The sequence below is a fragment of the Lytechinus pictus genome, chromosome 3 (assembly GCF_037042905.1).
Source record: "Lytechinus pictus isolate F3 Inbred chromosome 3, Lp3.0, whole genome shotgun sequence".
Lineage (NCBI taxonomy): Eukaryota > Metazoa > Echinodermata > Echinoidea > Temnopleuroida > Toxopneustidae > Lytechinus > Lytechinus pictus.
Genome location: NC_087247.1, coordinates 14,366,660 through 14,387,311, shown reverse-complemented (window position 1 = coordinate 14,387,311; position 20,652 = coordinate 14,366,660). Strand labels below are relative to the sequence as shown.

Sequence of the window (20,652 nt, the reverse complement as noted above, 5' to 3'; positions counted from 1 at the left end):
ATCACTTCGTCTAATCACCAGTTCGTCTAAGACCATTTCATCTTATAACCAATTGGTCTAATAATCCATTTCATTTTCATTCCTTTTGCACAATTTACACTTAGTCCAATTAGACCAAATGGTAAATGGACTAAATGGATATTGGACCAATTGATGATTAAATGAAATGGTAAGTGGATGACATGGCAATTAGACCATGTGCACTGTAAAAAATGAAGTGCTAATTTAGCACTTACCGTGCTTTTATAATGACTGCACTTTTATAGTGACTGCTGATTTTCTAGTTTAAAGTGGATAGTGGACGAACTGATTGAAGACCAAATGATAGTAGACGAGTTGGCAATTGGACAAATTAGCATTAGACCAATTGAAAAGAAACCTCGGTGATATTCATATAGCTGACCCCGTTTTCATCTACTTTCTGAAGCCAGCTTAGTGGGAACGGGAATGCTCAAAGAAGTCTTGGGAGGCGATCTTAAGTGGTCTTCTACACCAGGCCCCTGGGGCCTGTTTCATAAAGGACTTGCAACTTTGCCATGATGGCAACTACCATGGTAACAGGCCTCAGCAGCCAATCAGAATCAAGGTTACCATGTTAGTTGCCACTTGCCATAATGGCAAAGTTACAACAGTTGCAAGTCCTTTATGAAATGGGCCCCAGATTGGAAATCCAACTCGTGATGTGGTTTTAAACACTTGAGAATATATTCTAGTTGTTTGTAAAATTATAACTTTACAAAAGCTTTATGAAGCACCAACCAGGTTAATTCCTGTGAGATTCAGAATGTTTCAAAAATTGTGATGATGAATGGGACGTGTTATTTAATATCTCAAAATGGTGATATACATAACCAAAAAAAAAAAAAAAAAAAAAGCTCAAATAAGGAAAGAAAAAACTCAGCGGGTCGATCCGTATGCAGCTGTGGATATGGTCCCATTGGGCCAAACACCAAATATTTCGGTTCAAAACCTTCAAGAGAAATGGGAAATTCATGTAACCGCTTATGATGATCCACTTATGTCAAGCATACTCATAAGGCCTGAATGATTTATTAGTCTTGTAATCTTAAAGAAAGCCTTCACATGAGACTTCATATCAAATATTTTATTGACCGTATCAGGTTATGCCTGGGCTATTTTTTTTGCCTGGGGGCTCCTTCTTTGTGAAAATTCTTGATACTTCATAAATATACTTTAAAAAATACTTAAGTAATTTTGAATACATCAAGTAATACAGATAGTTGGGAAAATATTGGTGATGACGATGACAATGGTGCTGGTGATGATGATGATGATGATCTTGATGATGATGATGAAGATGATTGATGATGATGTTAATAATGATGATACTTATTTTACAATAGAATTGCATGCAGGGCTTAAAATAAAATTAAAAAAAAACAGATACACAACAACGGATTAGTGTACCTTTTTTTGCCGAGCGGCATGAAAGAAGAGGGAAGAAGATATAGGTGAAAGTATCTTTCAAACAATGGCTGGATAATCATGTTTATGATTGATGTTGGGCAGCATAACTAGACCATCGCGTTCTCTGGAGTCCTGTTCTCACGAGGTCATCATAACCCATTTTTATAAACCTCAATTTTACTGTTTCCTGCAACCCACTTCAGTTAGGATCTCCATCCCGAACGAACTGAGCGAGCAATGAACCTTTAGTGTTCCATATCATACTATTGCCCAAGAAAATGGGCTTTCAGTTTCTCGGTCGCTACCATTTCGACCCCCCCCCCCTTATTCAACTTTCGTCTTATCATCACCTCATCCCTCCCCAATTTTCCCTTTTCTCATTTACTTCACTAGTAAAATCAAGGATTTAAAATAAATCCAGATCGGCTGTGGATAGTGACCAGCGGAATGTTAGATTTATTTTAAATCTTTAGGATTAACTTTCAAATCTCAAAAGATTTAAATTCAAATCTTTCAGATTTATGCTTAAATCTACAAGGTTTAAAACTAAATATAATATTCATCTAGTCACTATTCACAGCCGATCTGGATTTATTTCAAATCCTTGCTTTTTAGAGTGTAACTTCCATCCCCTCCCCTCCAATTCTTCTTATTAGAATCTGAAAACAAAAGCTGTATATCGAGCGGGTGAGAGAAGGTGTATAAATGTACTAAGTATACGTTTTCTCTTCTATCTCTTCAAATCACATATGCTAAATACTTCTCTTTTATTCCTATTCAGTCACTTACTTTTAATGTGAATTTAATTCACCAAGATATCGGTTGCAATACTTCAGTCGCTAGATCGGGGTTTCGTATGTGACCCGGATTCGATTCTTGGTATGGCATTTAAATCCTCATTACCAGGTCCCTCGGAGAGGACCTTAATCCGTCGGTCTTCTAGTTGCTTGCTTACAAGCATTCATGCTTTCTTAGCAATCAGGTAAAAAAATCACTACCATTTACCATTAATACATTACAATTTCCACCAAATGTCACCATGGAATTTGGAAGTCATCACATGTACCAAACTCTCCCCCATCCCCGTGATGTGAGAGTGTAATTAGCACGATAAAACAAGGTGTTAAAGCAGCTAGTCTGACTCTATAAACATGATAAATGTAATAAACTTCTCTGGAGATGCATAGTATGATGGTGGGGAAGTTCATGCTAAACGAATCGTGCAGCTTTCGGTCAAACACTTTCCCGGTATATTTACTTTGTTATTCGTCTTTTGAAAGCAACTTCCGTTATAATTATATAAAAGATAATTAATTTAGAGAGGATAGAGGGCAACACGACCCAAAGATCAATTTAAAAGAAAATCATTTTTTATCTGAATGCAATAATATTGGTTATATGCACCTTTCATGACCGAATTGATTTCCTTTTGTATTCTGATTTCTTTTTTTTCCCCCGTGTTTTCTTTGTTTTTTTTAAATATTTCTCCCTTTTTACGTCTCGTTTGATATCCTAGAAAACTGACAGTGTGTCCTCCCCTTGCAGCACACACCCTTGCCACATGATGAGGACATGTCACACTAAAGATATTCTTTGTTCGTTTGTTCAAATTCAAATTTCATTTATTTCTCTTCAAGAGATTATCAACAAATAAAAAAATATCTGGACAACAATGTTCATCAAATGAATTAAAGAAAGTGAGGCCAAAAAGACACAAAAAATATTTTGCCCAACCCTATTATGTTCACTCGAATAAAAATTTCAAGCAAAATAAAATGTAAATGGGCATATCTGATTAGTGTTCTGTAGAATAGAAGACAAAGGAAACTCCTGAAAATGGCATGATTTCAAAAACAAAAATTTAAATCAGCATTTCAGTTGTAAATTATTATTGTCCAGTGTTCTCTCTCTGTGACGTCATCGTCGTGAAACGGCAGATCACAGGACAAACAAAAATTCCAAGGTAAACATTTCTCAGAACGATGGGTATGATACACAAGGGATGATACACCTAAAATTAGATTTCATCGAAAGCAGGCATTTAATTCTCAGAATTTGTTGGCATTGAGACTCGCCTATAAACCAAGCTTTGGTATTAGTTTAGCCGGGTAGTTCAGTAAGGCCACCGACCGATCAGGACTCGTGCCAAAATTTCATTTTAACCTAACTCGAAACCACCAGTCAATCTTTATACAGAATGTATATCATTCTAGAGAGTTCGATGTCATTCCAGACCGTGAAGCAATTGTGGAAATAATACCAAAGACGTAGCCAAGAAATTTAGAAAACTGAGATTCTGCTCATTCTTCCTTTGCATGTAGAAAAGGGTCTTTTTTTTCTCTTTCTCTTCTCTGCAAGAGAAGGAAGTTGACAGAATCCTCTTTATCATTTGAGAAAAATGGTTGATTTGCCCCTTTTGGCGCAATTTTGCACCTGGAATGAGAAAAGTATCTTTTCTTAAATGTACTTTTTTGCACCCAGAAATGCCCGTTTTGTGTCCATTACAATCTTTCATGATTATAAATAGGGACATAATTATGATAATGCAGCTAACCATAAAGTCGCACCCCCCCCCCCAAAAAAAAAAAGCTCAAAATGTTACTTTTCCTTCATGTTCTTAGTGTGAGAATGTTAACTTTCCGAAAGGGGCCATTTTAGTAAGCCATCACTTTTTTTATGACCCCCCACTACTAGTTTTGTTATGTATTGAATATCATTGAGTTGTATGGTTTTTCTAATATAATATAAGTGGAATTGAATTGAATTTATACATGCTTGCAAAGCATCCGAAGAGAAATGCGAGGTAAGACCCAGTTTCAACAAAATTTTTATCAACTAAATTCGTCAGATATCTTTGAGGATTGTAAACTTGTCTTTCATGATATTGATTAGTGAAACAAGTCCAGAGTCCAGTTTCATTTTTAATGAAAAAATAATAATAAGTTGCTATAATTAAATGCAATAAATCGCTCAATTAAATCAATGAGTATTTTTATTAAAAAAACTATTAAAAAAGGCCCAGATATAAATTAAAACATTCTCTCGTCATTATTTTGGCGCTATATAAATGCCTATTATTATTATTATTATTTTGGTTTATGATCGGACTTCCTTCTCGTGATGTGAAATGGGAATTAAAACCAACATAATAATCTCTTTTTTTATGATGAATCGTTTCATTCTTCAGTGATTACTGCTTTCTCGTATGACTGATTCTGATTGAAGAGTAATACTTACAAGGATCAATCCATCGTTCAATCATGACGTGCATGATTGATCGGGTATGAATGACAAGAAAAAAAAATCATGAAATGCTTTAATTCATTGTCAGTATGTCAAGTATGTATCATTGTTATGGATCATGGTATATGTCATGTATGTTGGCAACATGGCTAAATGAGTATAGATAGATAGATAGATAGATAGATAGATAGATACATGGGCGGAAATCCCAGGGGGGACAGGGGGGACGTGTCCCCCCTACTCAAAATAGTAGGGGGGACACAATATCAAATGTCCCCCCTACTATGTTTGGTCTTTTATGATGGTAAGAAATACATCATTCTAAATCGAAATAAAACATGTATTTTGGGACGAGATGGCCTTACTTTGGTGATGATAACCTTTTTATTTGCTTGTCAAATTTTCCCGCTCCTTGTCCCCATAGGCGGATCCAGGGGGCCGAGCCCCCCCCCCCCCCCTTGGCGGAGCAAAAGAAAAAAGAAAAAAGGGAAAGAAAGAAGGAAAAAGGAGGGAAAAGAGGAGAAAAAGAAGAGAAGGACGACGAGTGCATAAAATAAGATGAGGGGAAGACTTGGAAAATAAAAAGAATCTTTCGTGCCACTATATAAAATAATATAAAATTTTCGCTCGCGCTTCGCGCTCGCGTTGCCTGTTAGTTGATTTACTTATCTTGTTCAATATGGAGTTCGAATATCAAGTTTGGAAGTCAATATACATGTTCATAACATATTTCACCTCGGAAATCGAACTTTCATTATTTTTTGTAATTTACAAATAGGTTTTTAAAAAGTGCTCTGTAGAAATGTCAGTTTTATGGCCTGAATTTTAACATTTGCTGCTTGCGCTGCGCGCTCGCAAATTTTGATTTATCAGGTACCTATTATTTTCGTGTATTCCATAAAGTTTTCAAAATATCCCTTTTCGGGTCCGATTGTCAAGACGTATCAGCTAGCGCGCTGCACGCTCGCATTTCGATTGGCGAGTTATATAAATGTTTCAATATTGATTATACAACAAACTACATCCCCTTTTCATGACAGTTTACCAAAATTTTTAGCTCGCGATTTGCGCTCGCATTAATGGTTAAAAATATATTAAATGATGCATCCTATTCATAATCACAAAAGTGAAATGTCCAGTTTTTATGCCATGATATCATCCGATTTCGCGCCCACATTAGGCATTAATAAATATGATATTAATTTAATAATTAAATTGTCCCTTTTGTTTCATCTCGCGCTTAGCAAGAGGAATAGGAAGATAGTCATCATTTTCATATGATAACATGTCGTAAGGATGTCCCGGTCCTATGTCAAAACTCAAAGTAATAATAATATCAGCTCTTTTTTTAAGTGCGATCCATATCCACCTTACAATTTTTCTACAAAGTGTTTGAAATATAAAGCTGAAATTGACTCTTCTTCAGATCGAAATATCAAAGTTTCATGATTTTTATGATTAAAGTTGTATTTAGAATGCCTATATTCTAGGTCTAATTATGAAACACGCTCGCGCATGTTTATTCAGATACTCAACTTGTTTTCTAATTTAAATCATTATCCAGTTTCAGATCACAATGTCAAAAAATTTTGTGCTCGCATTATTAATGTAAGAAGACCCCATATTACTCATCCTTTTGATGATTTACAAAACATGAACAGAAAGGCCCATTTTTAGGTCTAAATCTCGATTTTTTTTCTGCTCGCGCTTCTCGCTCGCATCAATCGTTCAATTATACAGTGCGTCCCACAAAAAACGAAACCAAAATTTATCGATGATTTATCATAACTTAATCACAAATACAATAGACAAATGACCTACCATTTTAAAGCTTAGAATCTCCTCTTTCATCTGAAATTACTTAGATTATTTCGCATTCACGCATGAGTGAGCAAAAACAATTTGAAAAAGGATTACCAAAAAGTCACTTGGCGGGCCGTATCTGGGTTTAAAAAAACACACTATCCTGTTCACGATTACAAAAACTGATTAAAATTTTCCATTCTTTCTTTAGAAAGTTCAAAATTTTTCAGCTTGCGCTTCGCGCACGCATTTTTTTATTGTTGAAATATGTAACGCCTTCATGGCTAAGTGCAAGCAATCCTTAACAGGTACCTTTTCAACAGGTACCAGTTCAAAACGTATATAAAAATTTTCTGCTCGCGCTTTGCGCTCTCATTATTAATACTCATCCTTTACAGGATTTACAAAACATGAATAGATTGTCTCGTTCAGTAAATATTATAGGACTAAATCGCGGAATTTTCCGCTCGCATTAATTGTTTACTTATATACCTATTCTGCTTGAGTTACAAAAAGTGCTTAGAATTTCCATTCTTTAAGTGAAAATGTCAAAAAAAATCAGCTCGCGCTTCGCGCTCGCATCATTTGATTGTTAAATGCTACTTGAACAGGTATCTTTTCCATCAGTTCATTTCTGCTCGCGCTTCGCGTTCGTAGTAATTATGAGGCTGCATACACATCTTTTTCAGGATAACAAACATTGCCCAGAATCAGTTCAAATTTTAGGAAAAATACATAAAATTTCCACACAAAAAAGCTCGCGCTTCGCGCTAGCATCATATAAATTATATATAGATATATAGATTATGATATTATATATTAATTTATAAGAATAAAGCTAAGAAGTGACTCATGAGGACTACCCCTTCAAAGAAACAAACAAAAATCATCTTCGAGCTGCCGATCGGGGAAAATATGGCTGAAACAAATTTCTGCACCCCCCCCATTGGCGAAGGCTGGATCCGCCCCTGTGTCCCCCCTACCTTTTGGGAGAGATTTCCGCCCCTGGATAGATAGATATATATATAGAGATATATAGATAGATAGATAGAAGGAAGGATGAATAAATTAATCAGTATCAATGAATGAATAAGTAATTAACCAAGTACATCAAGAAATTAACAAAATAAATGAATAGATATTTAGATAAAAGAATGAATTAATAAACTAATGGAAAAACTAAGTGAAGAGATTATGACTAAATATAATTTTTTAACCTATAAAGCTAAATAAATGAATTTGAGTTTTATGATAAGTCCATTTAAAAAAAAAATCATAGTCTTCAATTTTCCGTTCTGATCAATAATTAAGCTATAACAGAACAGTGATCGTGGGAGTGTCCGACCAATTACAACCCACACCATAATATACTTAAAACCAAACGGTACAGTCTTAATATTACATCCACATTGTCATCCTATCTCCTATTCCGCCCACGGAACAGACAGAGTATACACAAAATACATCGAACATCAACAGCTGCACTTGTAAACAACTGTTTTAAATTATATTTTCTTGTTTTTCCAACGGAAATCTGAAATGATAAACAAATAATAGTTATGTGCATAAGGAGTCCGAAATAAAGTTTATACAGCTTCACAGTATTAATATAGAATGAAAGGAATATTTAAACAGTAAATATGCAGTATATGTGTGCACGGCTGTTATTTTTTCCCGTCCGGTGGGCTATATGATATATATACTACATGTATATATATAATCTGGTGGGCGTGCATAATGACTTGAAGTTTTCCATGCGGGTAATTGTTTTTCATTCCGTATGGTATAGACGTCTGCAGTCATACATTATTGAAGTATTTCTGTCTTAATTTTTCAATGCCAGTCAAATCTGAGAATATTTTGGTGTTTTCGTGTTAAGATGAAAAAAAATCTATAATGAAAGCTTAATTACCCCAATCCAGTTCCAGACATCCCTTCTAATTAAAAGTTCTCCATGATTTTAGTATTTTTTATGATTGCTATTTTAGACGAGTAATTGCTTTTTTTTTTCTTCTTTTCGTTTGTTTTTGGACCTTGCTCTGACCATTTCCAACTTAATAGACCTTCATCACTGAGCATTGTCTCAATGCACGTGTGCATGTATAGCTTCTGTTACTTGTTTATCTGTTTTAATTTCACGAGTTATATGTACCTGTAACCATGGTAACCTTGTATGTAAATTTAGAACCCCTCTCTAAAAATGATTCATCAAAGTACGGTGGTTAAATGAAGAAATAAAAGCCATCTCATAATAAGTGATCAAATGCGTCGAGAAAGCTCCAGGGATGACCTTTAAAGTAACATAAATTATGATTATCCCCATTAGATAACCTTTCTCTTCATGAATAAATTTAAAACAAAATATTTTAAGAGTTGCGATGTAGTCCAGTCATAGTCAGGATATGGGTGTTTTTGACAAACCACGTGATTCGGGTTAGATATCAGGATATCTCTATCATTATAGTGTCAGTTTTCTTTTTTGTTATTATACAGTAATTATTATGAGACATAAATCAGTAACAATTTCCCTTGGATAAGACGTAAAAGATGGTTCTTCTAGTTTTCCACGTAGAAGCATAATATACCACATTTCAATTTATGTTTAATAATTATGTACTACACATCAAGAGAATACTCTTTATACATTTGGCGCCCTTTATAGGTATAGTAAGGGTGTTTTTAGTAAAGAACTCCAGCCAAGCGAACGCTTGATTTTCGATGGAAAGCAATAGAGTATAACAATGGGTTGCAGGTTCGAATCCTTGTTGATATTTCTTTAATTTCTTTTCACACTGATCCAATCATGGAGGCTTGGTTCCGAGAGATGGTGTCACTGTAGCCCCCATATCCGAAGTAATGTATTTTGACTAAGGATACCCCCTGATGAAGCGTATAAGTTCACCGTATTACAAATAATTTGTTTCCTATAATATACAAACCTTATGATGCATTCTTTATTGAAAATACACATTTCGTGGACCCTTGTAGGGAAGAGACTAGTCTTGTAATTTTTGTGGCATTTTTACCCATTTTCTTCTATTTTTTTTTTTTTTTAATTTATCTATGATGTCTTTTTTTAAAGTCTGATCATCTTGACCTCTTTTCTGCTTGTTCATTCAGCGGGGGCGGTATAAACAGCTGCCCTTTTATTTAACTGATGTAAAAAAAAAAATTGGGCTCACTTCCAGTGACACTATAATTATATATTAGGAAATCTTTAAATAAAAATGTTTAATGCAAAATGCAAAATTATGTTTGTAATCAAATGTAAAAGTCTACAAATACATACCTCAGAATGAAAATGATTACGTGGATGATATGAAAATAAAAAAGTATATAATTTATAATAAAATATATCATTATTATGTTTGTTGTTGTTATTATTATAATCGTGTACAATCATGTTAAATTGACCAACTGTGTGTTATTTTTATGGGTCACCCCCCCCCCTCCTTTTAAAACCGTCTCACAACCCTCAAGATGGCAATTTGTCGATTCCCAGGCCAGCCAATAATTTTCATTTCTTTTATAATTAATAGTGGAACTATTTCGAAAGAAAAAATATCGACATTTTCTTGTTCTCTTGAGTACTCTTCAATGAGATCTGAATCCCCCACATAGGGATTTGAGATATTAATACACTGTTAATATCTCTCTTTTTTGTCTCAACTGTGTTTCCACTTTCGTTTGTGGTCATACAGTACACAAAACTTCATATTAGTTACGATACCTATAAATATCATTAGAAACCTCGTCTCATGAATGTATTTCTTAGCGTGTCGGTAATTGTCCCAGGGACGTCCCCAATCCCCCTTGAAAGAAAATCTACCATCAAAGTCCTTGTCACATACGGATACGGTATTTTAAGGTTTCTCAGTTTTGGTTTCAAACTCAAAACATCCGGGACTGGAGGTCTGGGATGAACGTAAACACTACCCAAATGGTCATCAGTATCAATGATATAAAACCAAAGATCAAAACAAACATTGGTGAGTGTCTGGATACGAGAACCACTCGTTAATTTTATTGCCAAGCGTTGAATTGTGGGGACATTCAAGACAAGAGTTTCGGGGAAGGATTACACGCGACATTGCGATTAAACAGGAACTTGGTATCGGTTATTGCCGGGGAAAAGCTGGTCGGGAGAAATGGGAAAACCCCCATACTGACCTGGGACTTATAGTAATATCATAAAATTTCTTCATGGACTTTGTAAGCATTGATGGTTTTAGGGTACGCCTGGTAGGTTTGTGATATTCATTATTCATCCCCCCACCCTTCCCCCTTTTATCGGGCCGCCGCCTAGCCGAGAGTTGTTTAAGTGTGACGTCACTCCTCCCTTCTCTCCTATCCGGGATCCCCTCTCTTCCCCCTTCTCACTTAAAACATACTTCAGCCAATACACATAATGTTTGTAGCTACATTATGTTTCTCATTCGCTTTATGCCAATATTTGATAGGTTGATTTGCATAGAGGTTGAGTTTTGGCGATGTAATTTCAAGTTTTATTTAATGTCCATTTCATTTTCCATTTTCAGTAAACAAAACAATCAAAATGAACATTAAACTAACATTATTAATATCGTCTCAGACAGTAGATAAATGTATGTACATTATGCTATACAATATAAGGCAGTACGGGAAACAAGAAAATTACGATAACAAACAAGTAATAAAACTCTCTTTTGAAAAGTCTTTTAGCGACGTTTAGCAAAAAAAAAGGAAAATGATCTCCGCCAGTACACTTCAGAAAAGATTGGATAGAGATTTTCATTGACAATTGATATAAGCTACGGATATCCTTGCATCTCGTTGGCTAAGAGCAAGTTTATCAGTTATATTGAACTATTTGATATAATCGCTCCCGTTGAGTCATCCTCAAAGGCTCAATTTTGACTGATCACAAGTATTTCAAAACTCAATGTCATAAGAAATATTTATTGAGGTTGATTCATCTAGGCAGACAGTTCAGTTACAAAGATTAGACCGACAGTCGGAATAGACACATGGAATTTGAGATTGGAGTCTAATGTCATTCGGGAGCCCCTTTTAGTTTACACCATCAATAATGTTCTGAAAGGTGTATTATATAGTATATACCTGTGGTGCTCCAAGACCAGAAAGGTGCGCTAATGTGGCATTGCTTGGGTCACAAACTTAAAGGTTCAAAGTTGATTTTTGCTTTTCTCGAAGAGTGGTTTCACGATCGACCCTACCTGCTTCGTTCTTTAACCCGTTGACGAGATAAAAATCTGTGCAATAAACATAGCATCACAATTCATAACTAAAGGTGTCCAAGGTCCGCAAGGTAGTAAAACCAGGAGACAGTGGAAGGTCCCTCCCAGATACGTCTGTTTCTCAAGATCACGATTGCTCTTTGTCGAACATGGCTTCCACCAGCAGTTGCATGACTTTAATCTTCAGCTGCTCCTTCTTCTGCCCTTCTGGAATCTTGGCCAGCTGACTACTGACCAACCTGCCAAAGATGGCATCAGTGCCCTCTGTCACGGACTGTCCCGATGATTGGGATGGCAACGAGCTAGAGCTTTGCTGGTTGGGGTTAATGACTGTTACTGGAGCTGTTGTGTTTGGCGGGGACTTTGGCCTTTGCTGCAGCTGCGACTGCTGTGGATGATTTTGGAGTTGGGACTGGATCTGTTGAAGTTGCGTTGGCAAAGGTCTCGGTTGTATCGCTGGTAACGTAGAAGAGATCGATATTGGTCTGTTGGATGCTTGTTGTTGGGTTTGCTGTTGCCTTGAGTTTAAACTTCGCACATGTGAGATGCTTACTTGGTTTGTCAGTGAACCTCCAACGGAAGATCCAATTGAAGGCATGATTAATTGGTTCGATGATGTTTCCACGGGAGGTGTCGATACGGTTGCTGCCACTCTATTGAAGTTACTCCGCGGTCTTATGTTTCTTCTTAATCCTGCAGCTCCATGTATCTGGATACTGTTGTCCTGACCAGGGGTAGTCCTTCCAGCAAGTCGTGCCTGTTTATTGAATTAACAAAGTTAAAGGAAATGATCATTGTAATGCCTGTAAGAGAACGACAGCAAGATTATGCGCTAATCGTGGATCATAAAGCAACAGCAATAACTTTATGAAAAGTTTTCTTACTTTCTTTTTCTTACAAAAAAATATTTGGCAATGGAAAAAATACATGTCCGAACTTGATATTCTAATATTATTTTCATGCAAAAGAAAAAGAAATCGAGGAAAGATTTATTAGTACATTTTTAGAAGGCAAGAATCTGTTTACCCATTTATTTGCCGTTGTTACTTTTGCAGGTCGCTTATGGATGGTTCTGCGAAGAAAAGAATCCAGCTGGTTGAAGTAGGGCCACTTAGAACGATAAGTGGGGGATCTCTTCTGTTTGATCACCTCCTTCGTATAGTATGTACGAAGATTGTTGTATTTCTTGACGACGTCTTCCGCTAAAAATATAATTTGAAGAGAAAAGTATTGACAATCAGTATAATATCAACGTTTTCACTGCAAGCATATGCTATGGAAGAGTCTGATCAAGGCTTGATGTATGACATTCATGTTCGCACCCCAACAGTCACCAATGACTGAGCTTTTCCTTTCCTGGGGGCCGTTTCGTAAAGCTGTTCGTACGTTAAGAGCGACTTTAAGAACGACTGGTGATCCTTTCTTGGGGTAAATAATATATACAAAAACCTTCATTGGCGAGGGTTTTGCGCGTAAGAAAGGATCCCCAGTCGTTCTTAAAGTCGCTCTTAACTTACGAACAGCTTTATGAAACACCCACCTGGCTGTACATGTACCAGCGATACCAACTATCTCAAATTTCATATTGCACTTCTACATTAACATTATGCATGATAAGTGAAGATATTTTCCTCATGGTTTTAACTGCTAAATTGATTTTATCAAAACAAAAAATCTGATAGTAACTTTACTCTAAAACTGGGACTTACTAGACCATCCGAGCACTTCGGCAATCTTCCGGAATGTTCTTCGTCTCCAGTGTGGTTCCCTATAAGCCCCGTTGGTATGGTCCCAGATTTCTGGCTGATTCCTAACCATTTCGATCAGGGATAAGATCGTTTCCCTCTCAGGTTTATTCATATTTACTTCTCTCCTTTCTAGAATAACGACGGTGTCGTTACTACCAGCTAATGTCTCTTGTTGTTGTGTGTCGGTCATGTAGACGCCGCTGTTATCAGAGCCCACTTCGTCCTCGCCCGACATGAACATGGACGCCTCAGCCATTTCAGCCATTTCAACAGTCACCACAGACTCTGCGTCGATTTCAGAAACAACTTCAACACATTCCTCTTTAATATCCTTCTCCGCTGGGCCAGATGATTCCATTCTGCTCACTGATATCTGCTAGCAAACTTCTTCGATCACTTTGAAGTCCAAATATTATCTTATTTTGATGTAATTTGATGAGTTTTGTGCTTTTGGGATGAAATATTAAGACGCGATATATAAAGACAGACAAGACAGTCTTCAGACATGACTATATACAATACAACGGGTATATATCGCATACACGCACGATGTCTGTGTATGTGCAGAGTATATAGCGTCGAACGATATTGTATTGCCTCCAGACAAAGGAAGTGTGTATTTTGTCCGTGTACAGTCATCATCGCTTAGCCTATTGCAGACGTATATACACACACAGACTAAATGTAGGCATACAGACTGTAGAAACCCACGACATCGGTCACCAATTTCAGATTCTCTCTCTCTCTCTCTCTCCCTGCGTAGTTTCACACTTTCTTTCAATCTCTATGAGAAAAGAGGAGAGGAGAAGGTGTTATAAACGCGTTCAATTCTATGTTGAATCTCTCATGCCGAGCTTTTTTTATGAGCTTCGATTTATCTTTACCATTTTGTTTGCATGTCGCTTGAAAAGTATGATATTGGAAAGACTAATATATTCGATAACAATCATCGGATCGTCCTTATTGATAAAGATAAATCATCGGTTTTGAAAAACTGTGAGAACTTTCTGGAAGTTCTTTACACATCTCCTATTATAGCGTTATTATACTTTTCACTCTAAAAAAAAAAAAAAAGAATGGATGGATGGATGGATGAACTTACTCCTGACAATCGATCTTTTTTTATTGAGAATGACTCGACTTTGTTGAAAACTTCAAATTTGAAGAAGAGGGCATAACCCCGGGGCATAAAAGAGACCGGGGGAGACAAACTTAAGTTGCCATGAAAACAGGATTGTTTCCGTTTTCTAGCCGAGGGTCTACTGCTAATGACATACGTAGCTCAGACAGCACCATCACCGAGTCGAGCTCCGATTTTCTTGAGTATTCCTTGAGCATGTCGAACGAATTTGACAGGTAACTCTCTTTCAAAATTACCGATAAAGCACATCGCCATCCAACTATTTAGCTACATTTACCTGCAAAAAATCTGGAATTAAACTTTGACAACGGGTGCCAAAATCTAAATCAAACTGAGTTTTTTTTTTTTTTTTTTTTTGGGGGGGGGGGTTAGCTTATTTTTTTTCTTGTCAAGAATCACCCTTGAGTATAATACACCTGATCTATACACACACTTATACGTAGAAGCCATTGAACGATTTTAAAGGGGGATGGGCAATGAGCCAAAAGCATGGGGGCTGAACATCAATATCACAATTCCATGGTAGGCCTATTCCCTGTGCACGTTTACAGTCGTCAAAAGCATGGGGGCTGAACATCAATATCACAATTCCATGGTAGGCCTATTCCCTGTGCACGTTTACAGTCGTTTGCTTCACGTAAATTACACAGCTTGTATTTTTTTGACATTTTTAATTAATTTTCACTCTAATTTTGCTACAAGCATTGGTTAAAATCACGTTGACAAACAATGTAGAAAAATAAATTTCATCACTAATAATCAGCCCGGAGTTATTGTCGAGTTATGGAATTTTAAAACATGTATGAAAAGTATGAAATACGAAACATCTTTCTCATGTCTGATGAGAATGTGGAATTCAGCTTCATCCGTGCAATATTTCCAATCTTAAAGAAGAAAAAAAAAGAGAAAGACCGTTGATTGTGACGTCGTCACTTTTCAAAAAATGAAAATAAAAAACTCGAGTTACATCTACGTCTCAGCAGAGTTGGCATTGATCACATCCATGCAGTCTGCATTATCGCTTACATTTACGTCGGTTTTCGTATTCAGTTTCTATCAAATGCATGACTTCTTGACGTCATAAGAAATCCTGTTTCACTAAGATGTTAATGGCAAGTTTGGCCGACGCGTTTCGATACAAGTAGTTTAATCAATAACTAGAAAGTCCAGACGGGCGTAAAGGGGAATCCAGCCTTGGCCATAAAATGTTGTGTTGGGAAGGAGAAAAATAAATTAAACAGAATGGTGAAAGTTTGAAAGAAATCGGACAAGCAATAAGAAAGTTAAAGCTGCTTTAAAATTGAGATCACTAATACTATGTAGATTTCAAATTGGCAACTGAGTAAGTAAATTATGACAAGGGGCAAGGACAACTTTCCCATAGGCCATGTAGTTTATTATCAGGGATTTGTGGTTTTCTCCTAAGTACCCATTCCCCTGGGGCAGTAATCTAAATATAACCCCGGTAGTATATTGTTTTATGATCTCATGAAAGAAAAATATAATGTGAAATAAAACTTTTGGGAAAAATGACATTTTAGCCATAATATGTATTGGAGTACATGGAAGAGTAGTCCTTGCCTTACATCACTATGACATCCGATATGCGGCCAATTTGAAGTCTCCATGGGTATAGTGATTACCAATATTTACAACATTTAAAAATTCATAACTTTCTTGTTGTTTGTCCAATATTGTTCAAACTTTCACCTATCAACTTGTCTGATTTTTCTTTTCCTTATAAAAACAAGTTTTTATTTGGGTTGGATTCCCCTTTAAGAATAGGAGTGTCTGTCTCCGTCAAATTTCTTTTTTGTCTCGCCTTCATAGCAGAGCGAGACTATAGGCTCCGCTTTTCCGACGGCGGCGGCGTCATCAACATTGAAATCTTAACCAAGGTTCATCATAACTTAGAAAGTATTTTGGACCAAGTTCATGAAACATGGACATAAGATTAATCAACGACCACTGACCATCTTGCCTGAGGTCACACGACCAAGGTCAAATGTCATTTAGGGTCAATGCACTTAGACCATGTTGGGGGAATCAATATCGAAATCTTAACTAAGGTTAAGTTCTTGAATTGTCATCACAACTTTGAATGTTTATAGATATAGTTCATGAAACTAAAACATACGGGTAATGGTGCATCACTGAAGATCCTGCCCGAGTTTCAGGTCACATCACCAATGTCAAAGGTCATTTAGGTTCAACAAACTTTGGCCATATTTGGGGTATTTGTGGAATTGTCACAACTTTAAAATTTTACAACTTTAAAATTCGAAATTCAATCTTAATTTTCATTCCTGAGGTTGACTAACAGGCCTTGGTATCCAACAGCGAAGAGCATCCACAAACACTATCCATTAAAATGAGGAATGAATTTCTGTCATTTATGTGCAATCCGTCGCGTTAGTTCAATCCTATCAGTGTGAAGTCAGTTCCCCTGAACCTGAAAAAAAGTATGTCAAACTTATGAAACTTTCGCTCATAACACAACGCATTATCAGACCACAATAACTCTCCGACTACGCAATGATTTTTCATCAAAATATTGATGTGTCTGCAAAGTTAGACGCAAATGACATTATTTACTTTTAATGTTGACAGGTATTGTCGGCTTATAGGGCAATGTATTTTCACACCAGGGATGGGCAAATCATAATGGCATCCGTTCACATCCAGTGAATTTTGGCTATGTCTTTTTAATTGGTACAGACATAGAGATAACATAAGAATGTTAAATAAATGCAAACATTGTATTTTATTGATTTACAGACAGGACAAATCTCTGGAACTAACTGAAAGATGGAAGGGGCGTCAGCCCGACATGCGATGTCACGTGTAACGGCAACAGTCATTTACAATGACAAAACTTGTCACATGCTAAAGATGGGTAGGCCAATATGGTCGTGAAAAAGGCAATAGAAAGTGATATAGGCCTTTGTGAAATCAGCTAAAGTCACGAGGATTCGATACCATTTCCTGCAGCCCAATAAACTGTATCGTCCAAAATGGCCCAATTACTTGGAAATTTAGCTTCGATCGTTACTATACTTTGTACTTTGCCTTTGTCTTTTTATGAGTGAATTGAATATTTTTCGGAAGTTTTGCTTTCATTTGTGTCGATAAATATCAAAACCTGATATATGACTCGGCTTTATTCCTGTATTTATGAGCTTCCGTTGTCTTCCGGGATGCGACTGCTCAAACATGTCAATGTTCAACAGTTTTAAGGTGAAACCCAGGATCAGAGTTTGTAATGAAGAGTGGTAACTATATCGATAAAACAATGTCACATGTTTTGGGTGCAAAATACATTCTCGTTTTCATTCTAAAGATAATCCCAGCAATAAACTCTCTTTATCATTTTCTCTGCTTCGCTACTTTCCTCAAGTAATCAATGATTGATTGATAAAGTTCAAAATTATGTTGTATTAAAACCCAAACACACTTTATAGGAAAACAATGCCTATCGTAAGGGCATACTTGCCGTAGCGCAGTAACGATTCACTCAACGGCAACAAAAAAATCCTCATTTCGTATGGAATTCCGCTGATTTTTTTTTTATACGTGATGGAAAAAAACTGACATCATTTTTCCAGATATCTCTGCGTCCGATTTACGATTATGGTAGGGAGTTGGTATTTTGGGGACTCCTATATGCATGCATGAAAGTCGAGATTATATATAGCAAATTGTTAATATTTATAATGATTGTTCGTTTAGACATATAAGGTAAAACAGCGTTATTTTGTCATCAACGCTGAGAAGGGCAACCCCTCCATCTTGATCTGATTTTATCTTGTAATTTTAAAAAGTACATAATTGTTATTGTTTTTTAAAATGACTTTCCTTAAAATCAATACAATGCAATACAAGACAATCATGTAAATATCTGTCGTGTACTGTGACCTGAGGAAAAACCAGCGGATAAGTCTGAAAGTCACTTTGATGCTCATATCATTGGCTATACCATTGTTATATTCATTTTCCGAAGTCAACAGAACCACATCCTGAATGTTTGAAGGGCATGATTACTTTTGTTTTGCTTCATTTAATTTTGTTTTATCAGCCAACAAAATTCAACTGATCGACGTTAAAAGATATAGTGAAGTATTCCTTTTTTTTTAAGTTAGCCCAGATATTATTTGAATTTCGTTTGTGTAGGCAAAGAAAGCGAATCACACTGCTGCAATTTTGAAAGTAGTTCAATTTGAAATTTCGTATTTTTTATTCAACAGGGCAGATGACAACCCCGGAATTTGTATCGCTGATTTTGTTTCAATTATACATTCTATGAATAAGCAATGCGCGTATGGTGTATGTGACAGTAATAAAACATAAAGAATAATGCTGCATTGTTATTTGTATAGCATATGGACGATACAGAAATACTTCTCATTAAATAATCCATCATTCATTTATACTGCATGTTGCAAGGAACCTGATCGTCTATACATTCTATTTTCACTTCTATGTTTATTCATGAAATTTGATATCTCGGCAAGTATTCATGGTGTCTCACGTTTTGAAATGAACGGCATCCTTTTTCTTTTAGTTTGAACAAACATGTTTTTAATTTATCTTAAATTTTGAAAGATTTGATATTAATTATTTTATTACGTGTACCCCCCCCCCCCCCCGAGTGCATGCAGTATTTTATTGATAAATGAACAGTCTGCAACTCCTGTCAATAATTCACTTTCTATTTTTTTTTATGATTTTTTTTTCCATTTTTTTTTTCATTCATTCATGACGTTAAATCGTAAACAATCTGGTAGATTGACAAGTTTGCATTTTTTTTCCTGAAAATTTAATTTCACAGAGTTCACTGACTGTTCGACCGTTTACTCCATGCGCCAAATGACGTCATAGGCGCCATTTTTATCAAGTAAATTTCACCACAACGTCTTTTCCATCAAAACGTCTGTTTACGAAGGTTTGTGACATGAGAAAGGATAGAATAAATGAGATTATTAGGCTTTATGAAAGGGTGATTAGTTTTATTATTATTGAGAATTGTTTTTTACCTCAAATATATTACGTATCTTTCCAGGGATGTTTCGGGCCTGGGCACCACATAGCTAAAACCGCAGAAATCGTTGAAGTAATTATCGTCTTTCGTTTCATTCCTGTTTTCCTCGCTGTCAAGTAAGTATTGATCAATAATCAATGATTAATGTATCGTGGTTACATGATATAAATCAAAACAGGGGGGATTAGTCTATTTACTTGTTGGGTGTGATGACGTTACATGGCGTATCTGTTGAAATGCTTTTTCGACAAGAAGTCAACTAAACGAAGTGAACAACATACGATCGAAACAATATTTATGTGGCCAAATTCAGGGTATATTCAAACCATATATTGAAAGGTTTGAAAAAGCTTGAAAATTTTCCAAAGTATAGACAATATTACCTCTAAAGTGTTGTTTTATTCAAAGCGGTCTAAGCGGGGAGTCCATTGTCCATTAAAATAATGTTTGTAACAAAGTTATAAACAATGGACATAAACAGCAGTATTCAATGGGGTTTCATGCTGTTCTTCACAGACGTTTTCAAGCCAGCTAGTCATTAGTTTATTGCATTGAGTTGTATATGATATTAAAAAAATGTATTGAATCGAACAATGACCGGTATGATACTCACGAGTCAATGATTGCACCGTAATCCTATACCCGAATGTCTGATGTCCATGAAATGGGAAGGGGCCAATAATTATAATAGTAATAATGACCATTATTCATTAGATCTGCTATTCACAATATGAAATGAGGGTCTCTATTCATACTCAACAAACATTATGAAAATTGACCATTTCCATGCATAATCAACAGTATAGACACCCTTTTCCATGTTATGAATAGCGACCGGACCCTCTTCACCGATTATGATTAGCGACCCTTTTCTTGTCATGACTATTGTAGCTGCATGTGATACTAAACTAATGGTCATTATGCAAGCGGTTGGAACCAGGGCCGGCGATCCTGGGGGCGGAGGGCACAGTGCCCCCCCACTTTTTGATGCACTGAAAAGGTGCCCTTTTTTAC

General features: G+C 36.1%; 1 protein-coding gene across 1 annotated transcript; it reads right to left on the bottom strand.

The window, feature by feature from the left end:
• Positions 1–10,956: 10,956 nt before the first annotated feature.
• LOC129256514 (uncharacterized) lies at positions 10,957–15,532 on the bottom strand. The gene is made up of 3 exons (XM_054894698.2): positions 13,421–15,532; positions 12,738–12,913; positions 10,957–12,468 (listed from the first exon to the last, which is right to left on the bottom strand). The coding sequence occupies exons 1-3, from the start codon at positions 13,815–13,817 to the stop codon at positions 11,839–11,841; spliced, it is 1,203 nt and encodes a 400-aa protein (XP_054750673.2). The 5' UTR covers positions 13,818–15,532; the 3' UTR covers positions 10,957–11,838.
• Positions 15,533–20,652: the final 5,120 nt, after the last annotated feature.